Here is a 22217-nt window from a genome sequence, read left to right on the forward strand (position 1 = left end):
ATTAATTTGCACGTCAGAAAAAAACCATAATTCAATAAGACAAATTGCTGATTCTTGTGTAAGTGATAGAAAACATATAATAATTAAAGAAAAAGTTCTGAATACTTCACATAAATGGGAAACACTAGTATAGCATATTAAAATATAATGTTATGTAACTTTTTGTACCTGGATACTTGAAAGTATTTAATTAAATATTTTCTTTTTAAGTATTTTTTGTTATTACACCTTGCATTGTGAAGCATTCTGAACAGAGACATTTTTGGTACCTTTATTAATCTTGAAAAAACAGATAAGATAATTTAAGCAGGCCTGATTCTCACTTTGGCACAGCTTCAGCATCTCCAAACACACTACAGCAATCTGAACAAACTAAAAATCAAGTCCAACAGTTCAAATATTGGTGAGCCCAAGACAATCCATCCCAAAAGATTTTGTCATCAATGATATAGCAAATTATGCAGTCACAGAAAATTTTCTTGTCAACATATAGTCATATGATATAACTGTCATAGGAAGGCATTATAAAACACTAAAAATTTTCTTTGCAGATAACAGATCCCAATGTAATGACATATGTTTACTTTTCTTTTTTTACTTGGTATTTAATAAAATATCCAGTGACAGTGAGATTGTATTTAGTGTTCAAAGTCCCATTGCTGTTAAATAGCATGTTTAATAAAGAAAACTCCAAACTGTAAGATTTTTCCATATACATATGACCCGTAAACTCAGCTATGCCTGACATCTCAGTATCGGATTAATTCTTACTTGAATGTTCCTTGTCTTTGTGTTAACCCTACCTTCTGTCTGGAAGAAAGTAAATTTTAACGTAAGGATTCCTTGGCCTCCCATCTTCCCTTGAAGGAAGATCCTTTGCTCCCAATATTGTCACTATTAACTGATGACCAACCTTGTCATACCACAGTTTTATCTGTAATGAGAAAATATTAATTAGTGAACTAATTTCTACATAAAAGTACCATATTAATCCTTAAAATTAATTTTGCTCATAAGCGTCTACTTATATTGGTTACTTAAACAGAAAATATCACGTTCTACTTTGTATTTATAATAAAGCATAAAAATAAATTTATACTATAATAGCTTCAGTATGCACCAGGAGTAACTCTTCTTTTAAAAATCCTTTACAGTAAGTAATTATTTCATACCAATTGTTTTTCAGATGGTGCTCTGGTTAGAATTATTCTCTCTTGGCCGTGATATTTTATTACTTGCATTACTCATGTATGGTATTCATATATATACATTTCTAAGGAGTTTATGCACAATGAATGAATGATTCTTTCACGTCCTGTTGTGCTGGAAAGACTATAGGATGAGACCATAAATCTTTCAAATCTCTAAATGTTTTTCAAGATGCAGAGACTCATGCTGAAATCATATTAGCCATCCAGAAACTGTAAGAGAGGGAGGCTCAATAGTCCAGCCCTCTTCACAGTCCATCTCAGCAACAACATGCTACTACTAATCATCTGCAGAAATTATTATTACTCAGTCTTAGACATGGTCTGATATCCTTTTTTTACTACAGCCGTTAGAAGATGCTATTTAGCTATTTCAGTTTGAATACTATAGCTGCAAATAATTATTCAAGGAGAGGATATACCTGCTTTAGAGCAGTCACTGTGGAAGGGGAAATCATGCAGTTATGACAAAAAAAAAACTTTCCAAATAGCCAGGGAATTAGTACATGGTGGTACCACTGCATTATCACTAACTACAGCTGGGAGAAGAGGCTCTCTTCATGGGGAGTTTGCCTGAGATGGAGGAGGACAAACTAGGACATTTAAAGACAACATTGACCCTGCCTGAACTTCAGGGAATCCAGGAGGATAATGCCCAACTTCACATCTAACCAAGCAGTGCAACTTTAGGCGTGAATATGCCCCCACTAAGGTAAACATCGCCAGGGGAAGGTGCACTTTCTGTGGAGCTCATCTCACACCATTTCAGAGACAGTCTCCAGCTGATGTCATAGCTCCTCATCTTCAACATTTCAGTCACTTAAAGAAAGGTATTGATGCAATTCTTAAGACTTTTGACCCATAAACAAGAGGCTGATTTAGGTTTCTGCCATTCCTAATGTCTCAATAAGTGAGATTATACTAAGACACACCAGCTCAATTAGTGCTGGCACTGTACTTCTTTCATTACATCTTGCAGCTCCTGTAGCCACCAAACAGCAGTGTTTGAATGGATATTAAAATGAGGAGGATACCTGTCTTCTGTCATCATGACATTGGCCCTCTACTGACTTTACAGGCTTCTGGTACCAACCGTTAAAGGGCTCTGTGGCTACTAAAGCAGAAAACTGCGTGAGATAAAATACCCTTAATACATCAGATGTAAGAGTGTTCTAGATGCTGTTCCTACATTCCTACAAAGCAAGGGGCTTTGTCAGTATTTTTTCCTAATGTGAAACTCTCCTAAATCTGGACTACGAGGGATCTTCATCCAGCTACAGATCACAAGTAGAAAGCTTTGCACCAACTGTATGAACCCAAAGCAAAGCTTTAATGACCTCTGAAGTGCAAGTCAACCTAAATGTTCACTGACACTAAATGTATCCACCTGCAGGCTTACTGGGGAGCCCTTGGGCAAAGGGCAGACTTGGCTAGTCCCACACCCCAAGACAATCATTTTGATCTGCTTTTTGGGAGAAATTATCCTTGCTTAAGGAGAATACAATATATCTGTGATCCAGACATCATCCCAAACCGCGACTGAGTGAAGAGATAATCTAGACACAGGTGCCAAAAATATAACCAGAATTATGTGTTCACATTCAGGCAAAATATTTCTTCACTATACTTGTTTCAAACTGATTCTTTGCAAGAAAACTTCAGTCAAAATGTTTGGAGAATGACTTTAAGCAGAAAGTTAAATAATTTGACACCAATTTTTTTGTAGTGCTCTAACATCTGTGTTTTGGAACAAGAACTCAAAATTTGGATTGACTTGTATCTTCTACTTTTCTCTTGATACTCTGAAAAACATTGGAAAAATTTGTACATAATGTGCGTATTTTCCCTGTAATTCTTTGTCATTTGGCTTCCTACAGGAGAGGCCAGGAGGCAGACTTATGATCAGAAGGCACTCTCTCTCCTGTGTTCACACTGCTAGCACTCCAAGGTACAGCACAGCCACTTGTAAACCAAAAGTCATTTAACTTGGATGCAAAGAAGAAGAAAGGAAGAAACTGGGAGTGAGTGAATGGACCAAGTGCCCCATGGAGAGGAGGATGGGAGTGCATTCTCATGGGGTTAGAAGAAGGAAGAAGGGACAAATCAGAAACCACTTTAGAGTAACTGGAAAAGTAAATTATACAGGATGCTTCTTGGTGAAACACAGGAAAAATGGAGCCACTAATATCAGGGACGACAGAAGAACAGAGGGGCAAAACCAGACTGGATGAGAGAAATGGAATAAGGTGACAAAAGAACGAGCCATTTTGTAACTGGTGCAAAATATGTTGCACAGAGAGATTGGGATGAAAGAAAATCTGACAAAAAGTCAAGGCAGGAAATTGGAAAGGAAAATGAGAAACAAGGAGTTAGACTAGCATACCGAACATGGAAAATTAGTTTGGGAATAGGACCGGTTCAATTCTGACTCTCCTGTGCCTAAGTATTATGAAAATACTCAGATGGTATGGTATTTTCCTACAAGAATCTTTTCTTTTCTGTTCACAAGGAGAGAAAGGACAGCCATTTAAGACAACCAGGTGCAGTCCAAGAGGACTGGATTCCATTCCTTCCTCTTTCCCAGAGCTCTTGTGCATCAAGGGATCGATCTCTTAAAGCCTTTTTTAAAAGGTATTTACAAATCGCATGTTCTTCATTGTCTGGGATCCTGGCATGACACCCTGGAGCCTGATTTGTAGTGCTAAGTAAAGCATTGAAATTGGAAGTCTGAGGTGTGTATTATGCCCGGACAAAAGCTGGTTGTCTCAGACTCTGATCATAGTTTATCTTTTTTTTTTCTTTTATAGCTTTGTTGAGTTGTATGTGAGAAAGATTCCTAACACCAGAAAGTGAAGAACATTAAGTTATTCAATCTACAGAGTGAAAGTTGCACAAGAATGTACAGCTGTAATACTCAGCACTGAAAGACTTAAGCAACTGACAAGCAGAGCAGAACCTACAAATCCTCCATTCAGCAGGTGGTTGTTTTTTTTTTTAAACAGGCAGGAATGGCACTTTTAAAAGCTTACAACATCTAAGAAACTTTGGCAATGCAATTCTGGTCTAAATGAAGGAAAGGGAAGGTTAAAATTACAACACATAAAATATGCCACAGGAAAGCCATGCTGGCTGATGCTAACATGGAGGCTAACACCTATCAAAAACTTCTAGCACAGGACTTTGTCTACCTACATAATTTAGGATGTAGGCACCTAAAATTCACTTAGAAAGTAATCCAACTTGAATGCTTTCTAAAGATCTTTCCACTTAGTATTGAAGTCCTGGAAACTTATTTGCCACACATGCTCATATACTTTCCCTCCCTAAGCAGATATGCACCTAACGCTTGACTAAACTTCCAGTGCAACTTACATTCAGGCAAACAGGCATCTAAATTCAATGCATCCTGAAACTGTGAGATGGTCTGCTATCCATAGAATGGAGCATCTGCTGCACTCCCTGAGACAGGCTTCCAGGTAACAATACCTGCCATGCAGAGTGCAAGAAACAAGAACTCTTTTGCCATCAGGTGATGAAGGTAGTCATCAGGGGTGAACAGGGATAGTCTGGTCCCAGCTTTGTAGGATTCTTTCTGGTTTTTAACAAATAGTGGTCTAATGCAAGATCAATACACATTCTGGGTAGCAGGTCTGGAATCTGCTAAACTAAAATTAAGTTTCTTTGCTATCACCACACAATTATATTCCCAGCCACACAGTATTTCAGCTTCAGATGAGATTCCATACTCCTGAGAAGAGAGAGATGTACAATAGCTTGATGATAAGGCACTTTTCTGAAAGATAGGTTCAATCTTTTCAGTCTAAACAGGTCTTAAACCAAAGACGTCCTGTTTCTGGAATGAGCCTCCTACACATAGAAGAGTATATAGAAGCTGACTGCTGGTGTTGCGTTCCAAGAAATGAGGATGCTGGTAGCTAGTATTCCTGTTTGGTCCTCTGTAGCGTCAGAAGAAGATGGCTCCCTCTGGAGAATCAACTCACCCTCTGAGTAGCCTAAGTTTCAAATAAGAGTTAATGGGGATAGCTGTCCTTTATTTACACTGGATCACACACTGCAGATATTGAGATACTTAGCGTTTTTCTTCAACTGTACAAGTCTAAGCTCCTCCCCAAGGCATCTCAGACTTATTTGAAGCTAGCATAAATTACATAAATTAAGGACATAAATTCAGTTTACTATATTTCATTCTTTTTCTTTTAGATCTCATCTTAACTAGAAATTTTATTCAGAGCACTGATTGAGGTCAGAGTTCTAAAAAAGAATTAATCATGTAATTAGAACCCATACTGTAATACATATGCATAAGGGAAATCAGTGAAGAAATTCTGGATAATATTATTATTGCCACTTCCTAAATTCCTATCTCATGAATGCTTGACTGTTTGCTTAGCTATGCAATTCTAACATTGTCTTGTGTACAGCACATACAGGCATGCCATATTTTAAGTGAGAACTTTAGATTTAAAAACAGGCAATGTCTGAAGCTTTTAATTCTATGCTACACTGTATTTGTTATATAAGGTTTGCTTCATGAATCTCATGGAACAGAGATAAAACTTGTGCCATTGGGAGAGACCGCCTGCCCTGTAGCTTTCTACCCTGGAGATTTCTACGACCACCACCTACTCAAACATCACTGTGTTTGAGACAGCTGGCCAGGCACTTTTGTTCTTCTGTTGTACATGATAATTTTCCATGTAACCTATATAGCTGTTTATTAGTATAATATATTAAAATGGAAATACAACTTTTCTTTTCTACATTATTCTGAAACAAGATACATGAGCAGGATCTCTTGAAAACAAATAAAATTCTCAGTTTATTTTAAAAATACTTAGAGCAATCATTTCTGGATTTAAGATTTTGCGATGTAGAAACTGTCCTGAAGTGGTAAAGTCTTCAGTATGGCTGAGGTGAGCTTTGGATGCTGTTAAACATACCTCTAACAAATCCTGTCTACTAAGGTTGCTAAACCAAACTATTATTGCTGTCTGGTTTAGTTGCTCTCTGATAGGCTGGAAAAAATACAAGAAAAGGCTGACAAATTGAAGAGCTTCTAGGTTACAAAGGCCAGAAAATTATGCAGGTATTTAGGCTGCCCTAATCTAGATTTTTTTAAGAAAAATATTTTTTAGTGGCTTAATCTTGATTTCAATAATGTCAGATAGACGCACACATAGATTTTTATACATGATCAAATATACTGATTTTCTGTATTAAAGCAAAAAGGATGTCTGAAATTTTTGAAGTTAGAAAAAAACAGTAGTTTCATGGCAACTCTGGCTCAAAAGGAGGCTCCACCAAGTAAACAAGAGATACTGCACGGAAGACACAAATTTAAGAACAGATTGCTGCCTACAAAGGTATCACAAAGCATTACTCTGTAAGTTAGAAAAATGCTGCTATGCTAAACTCTATCTAAAAGTTCAGGAAATAAATATGCACATTTCCAAGTACTATAAAATTAGTAAAAGTTCAGGAGAAGGGTGCATGGTAGGGAGAGAAGGACATTGAGTGGTTTTCTTCCCGATAAAGTAATACTGATGGGCTTTAAATCATCTACTGATGTAAGGGCTAGAAAATTAATGGAATGACATGGAGGGAAGAGTGGAAGAGGAACTTGTGCCAGCATCTGGGACATTTATCACCAGGATCAGTTTCAGACTAACAAGTAAAGAAGATGTAAGCAAGAACAAAGATGTGCATTTCTTGTTGAGAGCAATGAAACAAACTGGTATAAACAGAATGCTTGGAGATCCTCCTTCTTGTAGAGAATTCTACAGACACAGCTATCACACAGCCCACAATGTAATGTATACTTCCTGACAACCATAAACAGCTCAGAGCTCCAAGTTAGCTAATTTCTCATGCCAAAAAGTAATCAGAGTTCTGCACTGCTGTTGGGCTGCTTCTAATACCCTTCTTTAAAGATCACTGGAGAATTTCTGTTCTTCTCTGCAGAGCGCACTGTAAACATATCTTGAATTAATCCACTTAAAACTATCTACCATCCCTACTAAAAGTGGGCAGATGGGGTACTTTTTGTTTCAGTCTAGTCATAAAGATATTGCCAAGGTCACAAGTTTGAGTTCTTCAGGAACTCTTGTCACAAGCACTATGTTTAGCTTTGACTGTCACTGAGCTCTGCAAAAAACTGCTAGAGAGGTCCACAATGACTCCACAGACACAGAAACTGGGACTAAAGACAATTCTTATCCACAATATCAAAAATAATCCAACCAGAGATGAGAGAGTAAGCCTCATACGCTTTCATCTCTTGCTGGATATTCTCTACCAAACATTACACTTGTTTTATTTATTCAAATGACTACCATAATTCAAAGTAATTTCTTTTTTCTTTAGAGGATATTAGTCTAAGTAGAACTGGCAATTTTTATGTCCATATCTTTATTTTATATAATGTGATTAAAATAAGGAACTACTACATGTTATTTCTACATTACAGTATTTCATGAAATATGCAGGTTTCAGACAGATGTTTCCTTTTCAAATTGAACAATGAATTGTCATATAAGTGCTTAATTTATTTTGTACATATCTAAAAAGAAAGTATTATAAGACTACTTATGTAATATAAAATATTTACCTTTATGAACTACTTAACAACTTGTGATTTAATTTGTGCTCCTCTGACTTCATTACCATGAACAGAAGCCAAATTTCTTAATCATGCTAAAGGATGCTTTTAATTTTTAATACAAATCCAGTTTATGTTAGCCAGCAAATAATATTATGTTAACCTAAAACAACACTATCAAGACACTATTTTTTTAATCTCAATTTTTTTCTTAGTGGTTTTTTTTTTTTTTATTTTGAATTTACATTTAAGCAGTTGTAAGGATTACTTTTGGGAAATAATACATTGTGAAAAAAATTTTACTTTATCAAATATGAGTCATAAACAAACCATTTCCTACATTTTTATTTAGAATTCCTTTATAAATATATATATATGATCTTTTTTTTTCCATTTCAATATAAAATTTAGCCACCTCATTCTGATCATTTAGATCATCCTTAACATCTTTCCTTGGGCAACTGATTAAACAAGAGAAACATTTATACAGCTCCCACTCAAAAAATTAACATCTCCATAAAGATATTTTGTAAGAAAAGCAGATAATATTCTATTTACAAAAAAATTGAAAAACATGCAGCAAAGCAAGATAAGCATTGTAGCGTATTACTAAAACCTACTTTTGCGTTAACCTACAGTACCTTAGGAGTTTCCTAATGAAAAAAGGCAAACAACTTGTACCTAAACAGAATCCCAAAGCTAAATAAGTTTAGTAACACAATGGGGGAATTCATTTTTTATATAGAGTTTTGATTATTTTGACATACTTTTAAAATGCAAGAACCAAGTTTTATACACAAGAAATTTCTTTCTTTAAACAAGGTACAAATTTTTTGCCTGTCTTCCACTCAAGGCGCTACTGTTACTTGGAAAATGCAAAAAAGGATGAATTAAGTAATGATAATGAATGATTTAAAGAGACATTCATCTTTATATAATGACCTCAAGCACAAAATTATTTATTGCTTAAACAGTACACACATTTTGTATGTGGGATGCATAGCCATCATCACTATTGAAACCTGTATAAGTTTAATATTTGGGTAAACAGCAAACAAAAACTAGTTGTCTCTTTAAATTTTAATTTAGTATTTTAATCCCCATGCAGAATTTTACAAGCTGCTCACAAGATGACATGAAACTTGTTAATATGGTTTAAAGCAACACGCTAAAAATATGGGGAAATGGACTATAATGTAATTTTCCTACTATGCATTTTCCATAACAAACAAAAGAAAAACCCACAACTTTAGTTTCTGTCAGGCAGACGAAGTCTTTACCTGAACCCTAGGAACAAAAGGCGTTGTTCTTCTACTAAGGCTTTGGCTCTGGTAAGCAAAATTAAAGAAAAAGCAATAAAACAAAACCAAAAAGGACAACACGCTGGAAACTAAAAGACCAAAAGTAAAAACGAAGACACACAACTATTACTTTAAAAATAGCTTTACACCAACAACGTATTTATCTAACACAAAGTACTTTAATGCAATGCATAAATTAAATCTGCAAATCTGTTACCAAATCATATCAAAACCCTGTGATGGAAATTCTGGCCTTAGGGAAGTCAGCAGAATTTTTCCCACTGATTCCTCAGAAGCAAGGATTTCACTTTGCAGGTCTACAGATAACATTTACAATAGATTTAGAAATAACATTAACAAAAGGACCAGGTCAGCAAAGTGTGATTTAAAAGTGGGGTAGGAAACATAAGTTCAGCTTGATCATCTCTTTCAGGAAGATTGTAGCTGCATGTTCAAAGACAGAAAGTACATTTCACACACTGACAGCTTTGGTTTCTTTCTAAAGTAAAGAAAGTAAAGTAAAATTTTTGCTGGTTTCTGCAACTTTAAGAGGCATTTCTATAAAAAGCCCTCCTAAATACTTAAAAAATGATTAAAAGAAAGTTAGTGCTATCTGGCATTAGCACTACATGGGGAAAGGTACAATTGATGTATTTCAGTTCTCTAGCAATCATGATGGAAACAACATATGGTAGATACAGAAAACCCTTCTTGAAATGGGATATAGAGCATTTAGCAAATTTAAGTAGCTGCACTGCACACACAGACGCATTTCTAATTTATTTTTGTCATGTAACACTTCAGACCACACACAGCCTTGTGGCTTTCCAGTGGCTACATCAAGACTACATCAATACAGGCAACATTACTTAACATCCTGGACTAGCTGCAAACTCCAGCCAGACACTTCCCATCTTCCACTTAGGGCAACAGCTAGTGGAGTGGCACAGAAAGGGGATGGAGCACGGGGAATGGACAGGAACAGGAGCACATGTTGATAACTCAGAGGGCCAGTGAGTGAGGGAACAGGAGCAAGGGAGTAGGTCACAACGACAGCAATTTGACACATTTTAATCTCCTTTACCTCCCTGCTTGGTTTTCCTGAGATTATTCATCTATTTCAAAGTGATGGACAGAAGCTGCCATTCAATATTGACTTCTGTAAGAAATTTACTCAAAGTATGGAAATAGGCAGTGTGATGATGTTTCTGCCACCCTCCTTGCTTACTTGGCATGCACAGATGCTGGTGAAATCTGTTCCATAAAATGTGTGAAGTAATCTGTTCTCACACCAAAGCAAGAGGATATATAAGATAATTTGCAGTCTGGATCACGGGTTTTGTCTGATGTGTTCCTGTGCTCTGTGAGGTGTAGCAGCTGCACACTGCTCTCCACTCGGCAAAGGCAGTACTGCATAGGTCAATGTATATGTGCCAGAATGTGACCTACTCACACACAATAAAAGTAGATCTTCAGTTTGTTTCTCTTCTGTGTTACCAGAGAAATATAGATATTCCAGAATATCACAGTCCTAAAATGAATAGAATATTTCCTACCATGAACCAAGGACCCTCACCTGTCATATTCTGCCTTGGAAAATGGAGTGCAATAAGCACATTGTGTGAACTGCCTAGAATTTTCCAGGTTTTGAGATCAGAGCAACAGCAATTTACTTGTGTAGGGGTAGAAAGGGGAGAAAAGAAAGGGAAAAAGGAAAAGGTGAAAGATGGAAGGAAAGCATGTCTCATACTTGACCTCATCCCCCCCAATATGCTGACATAGCATATCCTTCACAATGTACACTATCCGCTTTCTAATATGCTACAGATATTGCAACTATAATTAATATGTCTGTATTTTTATTACTTTATAAACTCAATATGTATGGAAAATCTATTGAAGAGGTTGTGTAGTTCAGCTGTTCAAGGAAATACATTATTTTTATAAATTACTTCCCTTTTCTCTTATAATTTCCACTGGTACAAAAATGAAATATTGTAATTTTATACCTGTATCCATTTACACAGTCTTCTAGTCATGTTATCAGTCTCTAAAGCTAACTATTGCAAAAGCATTCCAAGTTATACTTTTCATGCAGTATTTAGAAAGTAGCCAGAATGCAGTAATGAAGTGAAGAGCACCAACACACAAAGAATTCTGACTTATAAAAAAATGATATAAGAAAAAAAATCAGTGAAAATGCACAGAAATAGGAACCAGACAAAGCAAATAATAATAAAACATTAATTGCAATAACAGTCAGATACTCCCTTGAAAAAAGAATGTGGATCAAAAATGCCATAAACTGCACAGAAATCAGATAAATTATTTATATACCTTAGTAAGTTATAACATGCAATAGTTTACTGTACCTGGACATAATTTGTTCAATTAAATACGTTTTTGGATAGAATAACTATTGATGGAAAGAAGACTTCCTAGCTATGTGAGATGGTTTGCTTCATGGGAAATCCTATTAGCCAGCTCTGGAGTGTCACTGTAACCTCAGCAGAAGAAAACAGGTACACAGACCAATGCCGACACAGAGGAAAACAGAAAACCAGACAGAGACAGACATCCCTGAATAACAGAGAGGCATCAGGGCAGCTACACTAGCTAAAACCATAGTGCACATAAACAAATAGATTCCAAACCACTCTTAATATAAAAACCATTGAAGAATCTGTGGCACTGTCTGAATAAGGATGCATATATCCAAGTATTTATTCAAACACTTCAGACCTCCACCCAAATTGTAAGTATCTCTACTTCTCCCACAGCTCTTGTATTTCACAGCCTATTAACCACAGCTGCCCTACCAATCACAGAATCACAGAATGGTTTAGGTTGGAAAAGACCTTTGAGATCACCAAGCCCAACCATTAACCCACGACTGCCAGGTCCATCATTAAATCACTGTTGCTAAGCACCGCATTGACCTGTTTATTTTAAACACCTCCAGGGATGGTGACTCAACCACCTCCCTAGGCAGCCTATTCCAGTGCTTGACCACCCTCTCTGTGAATAATTTTTTCCTATTATCCAATCTAAGCCTCCCCTGGCACAACTTGAGGCCGTTTTCTCTTATCCTGTCACTTGTTACCTGGGAGAAGAGACCAACCCCCACCTGCCTACAGCCTCCTCTCAGGCAGCTGCAGAGAGCAATGAGTTCCCACCCTGAGTCTCTTCTCCAGACTAAAAAAAAAAACAGTTCCCTTACCCACTCCTCAGAAGACTTGTGCTCCAGACCCTTCACCAGCTTCACTGCCCTTCTCTGGACACACTCCAGCACCTCAACATCCGTCTTGCAGTGATGGGCCCAAAACTGAAGCCAGCATTTGAGATGTGGCCTCACCAGTGCCAAGTACAGGGGGACAACAACTGCCCTTCTCCTGCTGGACACTAGCCAGGATGCTGTTGGCCTTCTGGGCCACCTGGGCACACTGCTGGGTCATGTTCAGCTGGCTGTCAACCAGCACCTCCAGGTCCTTTTCTGCCATGTAGGTTTCCAGCCGCTCTTCCCCAAGCCTGTAGCGTTGCGGGGGGTTGTTGTGACCCACGTGCAGGACCCAGCACCCAGAGCCTTCCTGCCCTCCAGCAGATCAACACTCCCCCTCACTTGGTGCTGTCTACAAACTTACTGAGGGTGCACTCAATCCCCTTCTAGAGATCATTGATGAAGATATTGAACAGAACTGGCCCCAGCACTGAGCCCTGGAGAACAGCACTTGTGACCAGCCACCAGCTGGATGTAACTCCATTCACCGCCATTCTTTGGGCTCAGCCAGCCAGCCATTTTTCTAGTCATGGAATAGTATATCCATCGAAGCCATGAGCAGCCAGTTTCTCCATGACAGTGCTGTGGGAGACGGTGTCAAAGGCTTTTACTGAAGTCTAGGTAGACAATGTCAGCAGCCTTTCCTTCATCCACTAAATGGGGCACCTTGTCACAGAAGGAGAACGGGTTTGTCAAGCAGGACCTGCCTTTCATAAACCCATGCCGGCTGGGCCTGATCTCCTGGTTGTCCTGTATGTGACACATGATGGCTCTCATGATGATCTGCTCCACAACCTTCCCGGGCACCGAGGTCAGGCTGACAGGCCTCTAGTTCCCCAGACCCTCCTTCCTGCCCTTCTTGTAGATGGGTGCCACACTGGCTAACCTCCAGTCTTCTGGGACCTCCCTGGTTAGCCAGGACTGTTGATAAATAATGGAGAGCAGCTCCCTCAGTACCCTTGGGAGGATCCCGTCTGGCCCACAGACTTGCGTGTGTCCAAGTGAATCAGCAGGTTGCTGACCCTTTCCCCTTGGATTATGGGAGTTTCCTTCTGATCCCAGTCTGTCTTCCAGTTCAGGGGGCTAGGTACGCAGAGAACAACTGGTCTTGCTATTAAAGACTGAGGCAAAGATGGCATTAAGTACCTCAGCCTTTTCCTCATCCTTCATGGCAACGTTTTCCCCGCTGCAACCAATAAAGGATGCAAATTCTCCTTGGCCGTCCTTTTGTTTCTAGTGTATTTGTATAAACATTTTTTGTTATCTTTTGTGGCAGTGGCCAGCCCGAGTTCTAGCTGGGCTTTTGCCTCTCTAATCTTCACCCTGCATAACCTTATGACTTCCTTACAGTCCCTCCTGAGCTGCCTGCCCCTGCTTTCAAAAGTCAAGTCTCCTTTTTTCCCTGAGTTCCAGCCAAAGCTCTCTGTTCAGCCAGACCTGTTGTCTTCTCTGCTGGCTCGTCTTTGGGCACATGGGATCAGCCTGCTCCTGTGCCTTCAGGATTACCTCCTTGAGAAATATCCAGCCTTCATAGACCCCTTGGCTCTTCAGAACTACCTCCCAAGGGACTCTGTCAACCAGGCTCTTAAACAGGCCAAAGTCTGTACTTCAGAATTCCAAGGTAGCAGTTCTGCTGACCCCCCTCCTTACTTCTCTGAGAATTGAAAACTATTAATCTTGTGATTGGTATGCCCAAGATGTCCCCCGACCACCACACCACCCATCAGTCCTTCCCTCTTTCTAAACAGCAGGTCCAGTGGGGCATCTCACCTGGCTGGCTCCCTGACCAGCTGTGTCAGGCAAATATCTTCCACATGCACCAGGAACCTCCTAGACTGTTTCCTTTCCGATGTGTTGTATTCCCAACAGACATCCAGTAAATTGAATTTCCCCTTGAGAACAAGGGCTAGCAATCGCAACAAGTTCTTCCAGCTGATTGTAGAATGTTTCATCTGCCTCTTCACCATGGCTGGGTGGTCTACAAAAGACTCCCCAAGGATATCTGCCTTGTTGGCCCTCCCTCTGATTCTTACCCATAAACACCAAACCCTATTGTCACCATCATTAAGGTCCTGGCAGTCAAAACTCTCCCTGACATGCAGAGCTACTCCACTGCCTCTCCTTCCTTGTCTATCTCTCCTGAAGAGTTTGTAGCCATCCATTGCAGTGCTCCAATCATGCGAGTTATCCCACCATGTTTCCATGATGGCACTATGTCGTAGTCTTCCTGCTGCATGATGGCTTCCAGCTCCTTCTGTTTGTTGTCCATACTTCAGATGTTGGCATAGATGCACTTCAGTTGTACTATGGATCTCACCTCAAACACTGCCATGCCACTCGCAGGTTCATCTCTAACAAGCTTGGGTTTATTCCCTACCCTCTTCGAATCTAATTTAAAGTTCTCTCAATGAGCCCTGCTAACTCCTGACCTAAGGAATCAATTCTTTTCAATTCTCTTCAGGTCATCTTTTTCTAAAAATACATTTTAGTCTACACATTTCAATGTTCCCAGTTAGGTGCCACATTGCTATTGATCCACACCATCTTCAGACACTGTGACAGCCAGCTTTCCTTGCAAAGCAAAAGGCTTGGTACTACCCTCCCAAAGCCTTGAGCCAACAGCAGCAGGAGCTGGGTTGTGCTATTAATATGACTAACATGAAACACCACTAATTCCAATTTTTCTTTAGCTGGTGAGGTAAGAGAAGTTTCTGAATTTTCAAACTGTCTACTACTGTTAGGCATCTACATTGAGTTACTGAACATTTCTGACTCCAGTGTCAGTTAACTGGAGCTGTGTGTTCTCAGATACCAGCTGCATTCTGAGGGAAACAAGGATACTGTGTAGTAGGGAGTATTGTATATAACTGCAAACAGTACATAAGGGAGTACAAAGAGGACAAATTTAGGAAAGATCTTAGTCTCCTAACATTATTTGGTTTCCTTAAATGGAAAGAAATGCTATAAAATTATTTATTAATAAAGGCATTTGTATCTTGAAACAGGCAAAACTATTTAAAAATAGGAATGGTATCTTCTTTACTTAACACTGAATTTATATGCCATTCTGAGATACAGCACACTGTAAATTCTGTTATTGTCAGTAAATCAGAATATATCTCTAGATCTCCTGATACCATTCTCATGTACCCCAAACTGTAATATCCCATCAAACCACAAAATCAACGGGCTTACTGACTTTACTAATAAAAATACTAATCTTAAATTCCTGAAGATTTTGTTTTTGAAACTGAGAAAGTGAGGAAGTCAGTTCTGTGTGGTTTCTATTTTGACTATCATTCTGCAGTGTCTGTGCATTGGACATCTGAGCAACTAACTCTGGATCTTGAATTTCATGCTGGGAGCTAGGAATCAAAACTTTTTGTCAGCCTAATCTTTTATGACTTAGCCAAAAGAGATTTCTTTCCCCCGTTTCCACTATCAACAATTTTTGCCGTCTTGTTAAATTAAATTGGTTTATAGACACCCCCGTCTGTGTATTTTGATAGTTCATGTTCATATTCCCCTGACACTGTATTTTGTGCAAAGCATTCTGCACTCTACAGTCAATATTTCTAGTTTTCCATTTATCCAGATGATTAAGTTTTTCAAAGTAGTTATGTACAACAGTTACAGAAAATTAAAATTATGTATTGTAGATGGCTGGTCTGATGAGCAAAACAAATAATGTCTCATGCATTTCAACATGACTGCTGAACAGACAAAAATATGTCTTCCACTCCTCTATCGATACCATAAAACATTTCTGTGAGACCTATAAACAGTCTGCTTAGGTTTTATGAGTATTTTTATGGTGTACTCATTATCTTAACAGAAACAACTTGGAAGAAACATGAATCTGACATTTGCAAACTTGTTTAAACACCAATTTTGCACTGCTTTCATTCTATTTTCCCTTCCTTTTCAACCTGTACCAGGCCACAACTGAGCACTTTTGAAAAATCACACTTTGGAATTGTAAATGACACAGAAAGGTGTACAAAACTCAGGTTCTTCAGTTTGGTACGAAAAATTGCCCTTTTAAGGAAAACATTCATGTAATGAACTTTGCTCTCAATGTAAGTGAAGAACAAAAGTAACATTGGTACAAAGAATACATTAGTGAGCAATCAGAGGGATATCAGGGGAAAGGAATATATGAAAGCTAATGCATAAGTAATAAGCAATATTAATGTCCAAGCCCACAGGTAATAAAATCTACCAACTGTACAGGTAACTGTTACAGTTGAAAAAGTGTAAAATTGTATACACCCAACAGCACAAACATAACTGGAGGACAAGATTAGATGTCTCAGAAAATTTTACTCTATCAGTTTAGCTTACTAGGTAAATATACATATATATATAAAAAACCTCAGCATACATAAAATTTCCAAAAGTAAAATGGAATGTCCTTATGAAACTGTGGCCCTGCCTACACTGAGATATATAGCATTATCAAAAATTTAGCTAGTTTAACAGGAAATCTATGTTATGGGTAGCTTGCACTCTGCAGTGAGAGTTTATGCTGCAAAAGGCATATAAGGATCAATAAAATGTTTACATACTGAAAGTTGTCCAGACAAGAACTGTGGAACATCCCTTAACATGCCAGGACTCATAGGAGAAGTCACTGAAATAGAAGGTCGGTCCATTTTTTGAGATTCAAATGAACTAGAACCTGTAATTATAAATAAAAATATTTTATAAATAGTGGCACATACACATTTTTTACAACAGTCTTTAAATAAAAAATGTAGAAATATAACCAAATATATAATAAATTTGTCATAAATATAATGTTTTCATCTATTTAAAATTACCAAATAATCATACACAATCTTTTGGTGCCCAGATGCAATCAAAACCTTTTATTTATAGAATGAAAAATAGTTTATTCAGATATTTCTGACTATAATTATGTCAGTAAGTTGAAGGCCCATAATTCCTAAACAGTAAAGTAAATGCTTTACTGTGGTCAGAGGAATACAGTTTTCTGATTTATTATCTTGTACAATCAGATTAATTTTTAATTAGTTTTTTACAAAACATCAAGATGCATTTCATGGGTTTTGTGCATTTTGTTTCAAATCTACAAGGTCTGCAAACTGTCAAAGGACAAGTTTTGACATATAAAACATAGAGTAAAAGTAAAGTCATTTTATAAATACAAAAGACAATCCACATCGCACAAAACATAAAATGGATTTTATTTTAAGACTTGGCTGATCAGTGAAAAATTATTGGAGCATTTTTTCGTATTATTATAATCAAGTTTATTCCACTGAATTTATTCATGGCTTCTATTATAAAAGAGTTCTAAAACAATGATAAAAAATAACTCCAGGCTGCAACTCATCTTATCAGATCTAAGCCAAAGAACAAGTTATTTTTCCCCATGTGAAATACTGGCTTAGCCAATTTAAGGAGTGCTGAATGGTTCTAATAAAGTAGAAGTATTCCAATTTCAAAGAGGCTATCTCTCAGGTTGTAAATAAAGAACATTTTATCCCCATTATTAGTTTAGAACGTTCAACTGAAATGCAAGACAACAAAACAGGAAATTAAAAATTACTATTAATGCTCTTATATATTAGTTAGAACCATGTTTTTCTTTTTAATCAAAAATAGCCTAAGCCTATAACCAAATATCAAGCCCAAATTAAAATATCCTGACTTTTGGTAGTTTATTATTAAACAAAGGTAGATAGATAATACAGTAAAATGACATATTGAGACAAATACGGACAAAGAGACAAGAGCTATACTGACTATAGGTGACATTTTTCAATCTATTTGTGCTTACATAAAAGAGAGAGAAGATTTTCCTACCCCACAATTGAAACTTACTGGACTCCAGCTGTGCATGTGTGCTGTCAGGTATTCTGGGTATGTCCCTGAAATCAGGAAAATTAAGACAGGCTGATCCTTTATCTAACAAACATATTCAAATTTCAGTTATACTATAACACTTCTCAAGCCATCATGGAATGCCTCACGAAAGACGTATGATCTGCTGGCTGTCTTCAGCCATCGGGAAAATGTATCTTGTATCCAGTGTAAATAATTTCAGTGGCAAATTGAAGCCTACAGAACAAGTGACTTGGTGGATGCAGGAGAGAGGCTGCACAGTCACAGATGAAATAATTCAGTAAATAAATAATAATAAAAAAAGAACAATCTCAGAGTTAATGGTAGACTACAACTGTGAGCGGTAGACTTTATGATGACATTATGCATTAACTAAATGTATTGGACTCTCACTCAAACGTACTAGACTTCCAGCCCTAATATGGCCTGCACTATCCTTGATCCCAGATTTGGACAATCTTATCTTTTCTATGACCAAGTAAAATGTGCAAGTTCTTTTGGCAAAATCACATACTTGCATATACATGAGATTTTGCAACACTTGTATTAAATGTGTATACAGCCACGTAATTTTAAAGCACTCAGTTGTAATGACTAAGTACCTCATTACGCCCACCCAGCCCCCAGAGGAACATATTCTTCCTATGAGGGGCAAACATTACTGTATGCTAATAAAAAATATCAATATGCTAATAAATAATTTTGGAGGTATTTGAGCAAAACCAAGCAAGATGAAGACCTTCAGCTCTGAGTCACAGTAAGAGCAATATTTAAAATCATGATGTGTGTTTCAGTGCAGTTGGTTTCTTCAAGGTTGCACAGGGTGTCAGTGCCCAGGCGCTGGCAGTGGGGGCTACGGGGTGGGGGTGGGGGGCTTCTGTAAGGAGAGGATGGAGCTGCCCTGTGCCAGGCACAGACAATCCCAGCTGATTCCAGTCAACTCCAAACAGACCCACTGCAGGGCACAGCTGAGCCCATCAGCCAAGAGGGTGGTGGCTCTGTGATAATGTATTTAAGAAAGGGCAAAAAAAACCCTGTGCAGCAGCTGTGAGAGAGAAGAGTGAAGAAAAAAAATTATGAGAGAAACATCCCTGCAGAAACCAAGGTCAGAGAAGAAGAAGGGAGAGGGGGGATGACAGCAACCCCCATTCCCCATGCCCCTGCAATGCTTGGTGGAGGGGGGAGGTAGAAGAGCCAGAAACAAAGAAGTGAATTTGAACCTAAGAAGAAGGGAGGTGAGGGGAAGGTGGGTTTAGTTTTGGTTTTATTTCTCAATATCCTGTTCCCTTATTGATTCCTAATAAATTAAATTAATCATCCCCAAGTCAAGCTTTTTTTGGCCATGATGCTCAAATGACATATTGAGACAAATACAGACAAAGTATTTGTCTATGATCACTCATGGCTGAGTGATGTCCCCACTCTTATCTTGACCGATGGGCTTTTCTTATTTCCTCCTTTTGTCCTGCTGAGGAGAAGTGGGAGAGTGGCTGGGTGGGCATTTGGTGGCCAGCCAAGGTCAACCCACTGCAAAGGTATATGAAAAGGAAGAAGTTAAAAATGCTTTCAGCGAAAACTAAAAATGTCTGATACAATGAAAAAAAAAAAAAAAGAATCTGTACTGTATATGTAAATAAAACGTCTCTAATTCCTTTTTGGTATTCTTTTTCTAAACATTTTTCAAGACTTACTAGAAAGACTGCTTTACTAAACAGATTGAGGAATCTTTCCAAGTGACTTGATGCATAGTACTCAATAATTCAAATGAATCAGAAGGCGCCCAACTGCTCTAAGTGCCCACTGCAGACAAGGAAAAATCACTGTCCCTGTTGTTAGTAAGCAAAACTTGTCAGAAACTTACAAGGGCTATTGAAGAAGTTAATATTTAAGTTTACATATTTGATATATGTAGAATCTATAAAGGGACCCAATACTCACCTATTACTTTACTCTGAAATATACTCCTGAGCCTAACTTGTAATTTCAAAAAAAATTCAAACTCATTTGTATTGTATGAGTTTGAGAAGAAAACTTTGAAAACATGTATTATTGTGAACAGATGGAATATGAGTTTTCTATAGATAGCTGAAACAATAAATCTGAAAGCTTTGAACACTACCACTGATGCTCCTAAATCATACAGATCCCAGTATTTCATGGTAGCGTGAATGGTACATCTTACAAGGAACTCTCACTAAGATGAAACAAATGCAGGAGAAGAAGTAGTTATCGGCATCTCTTTATATTTTAAGACATGTTCCACTGCAAGCAAATTTTATAGAGCAATTAATAAAACACAATTCATTATTTCTTCAAAATTCAAAACAGTAGTAACTATGAAAATAACACGCATTTTAAAAAAACTATTTCTGAGATGTAGAAAGCAGAAAATAGGTAAGTTCTTGTGTATAAGAGACAGACATCTAACAGAGAATAGCAACATGGCCTTCAATTTTTATTTTAAGATGGAAAAAAGGATAAATTGCATGCCAAAATGGTATGACCTTTTTTTTTTTTTTCTAAGGGACCTTTTCATTTAATCTTCCTTTATTAACTTTGCCTGTCATCTTCAGTTTTCATAGCAATCAGTCCATAATAAAATTAAGAAGAACTAACAATCGTGTTTACTGGAATCTGTTTTTGTATTCAGATATCGGAATGTGACAACAGGTTCTCTTTCTCAGCTAAGTTAATAGGTAGTAACTATTTGAAAATTTCTGGCATGAGTTGGTGTGTTATCATGAGACCATCATGACACTCTATAAGTAATAGGATATACCTCAGTGCAAAAGTGCAATCCTTCAAGTGGGCATCTATTATTCTAATTTAAATAATTATCAGGTCTGACATCTGGTAAATGTGAACATTTAATTATTTTAAATACATTGAAACTTTATTCTCTGGGGCAAAACACAGACCTATGGCATTACTTTTCCTTGGGCAAGCATAAGGTATTAATTTCTATAGGTCATTTGATGATGACCTGAAATCTTCTAAACTAAGAAGATAGTATGGTATTTCCCATCAGCTTAAATCTCAGGAAAAGCACTTCTGAAGTTATATTGTCAATATCAAAATCCAAAGAATTACATACATTTTACTAGTATCTAAAACCTTACCAACTTGCAGACAGTATTCATCAACAAGACTTCAGTTATAAACCCATTTAGATTAGTAACTGGAGTTTTGGAGGTGAAAACCCTCTTTTACATCTGCTGCAAAAAGACATGACGGATCAAATACACAGAACAACATTTTTAGCCCCGATCTGGCTTAGTTCTTCAGACTGTGGTGCTGAAGAAGGCATCTTAAGAGCCTAAATCACTTTCTTTAAGGAATTGCAGATGAGCTGCTTTAGCAAAAACAAGTGGAGCACATGGTAACGTAACAGAAGACATGATGATAAGAAAGGTAAACAACAAACAGTAAATATAAAAGCACAAGAAAGAGTACAGGAGGTCTTGCACAATGAAGAGAATGCAGAAAGAAAAAAAATATTGAATATTTTCAAGACATGAGCAGTTTATTGAAACTTTTGCTACAAACTTCTGTTTGAGATTAACTATGGAAGATCTTACACCTGTATGGAATTAATTTGAAACCTCCTTTTCTGAGAGAATATTTTTCTAGTAATATAATTTGTCCCTTAGCATTACTAATATACCTACAACTCCCAAGTTATGCAAAGGTTTTTAAGGATAGGACAAATGGTACAGCCTTTACCCTAAAGGGGTTGCAAATTCAATATATGTGTAGGAGATAACGTCTCATCTCACTGCAAAGATCGTTTTTGTTATTGTCAAGTTTGTTTAAAATTGTCAAACCAAATTGTTTCTACACATTAAATTCCTGAAGTGTCAAACACATTAAGTTCCTATTATAGCTGAACTGATAACAACTTATCTTCACTGTAATTCCATCCTCAGATTATATGGTTCCAC

General features: G+C 37.5%; 1 protein-coding gene across 50 annotated transcripts in view; it reads right to left on the minus strand.

Moving 5' to 3' along the window:
* RIMS2 (regulating synaptic membrane exocytosis 2) overlaps positions 1-22217 on the minus strand; it is a 485159-nt gene that overhangs the window by 203498 nt on the left and 259444 nt on the right. For 43 of the 50 annotated variants that reach the window (XM_055705897.1, XM_055705882.1, XM_055705920.1 and 40 more), the window contains 4 exons: positions 18256-18302; positions 16974-17086; positions 9108-9155; positions 804-934 (listed from right to left, as the gene is read on the minus strand). In XM_055705897.1, the coding sequence (XP_055561872.1) occupies positions 804-934; positions 9108-9155; positions 16974-17086; positions 18256-18302 (339 nt within the window). The remainder of the gene's footprint in view (positions 1-803; positions 935-9107; positions 9156-16973; positions 17087-18255; positions 18303-22217) is intronic. The other 7 variants (XM_055705905.1, XM_055705915.1, XM_055705891.1 and 4 more) reach the window with 1 other exon arrangement.

This window comes from Falco cherrug, chromosome 3 (genome assembly GCF_023634085.1).
Source record: "Falco cherrug isolate bFalChe1 chromosome 3, bFalChe1.pri, whole genome shotgun sequence".
NCBI classification, from domain to species: Eukaryota; Metazoa; Chordata; class Aves; order Falconiformes; family Falconidae; genus Falco; species Falco cherrug.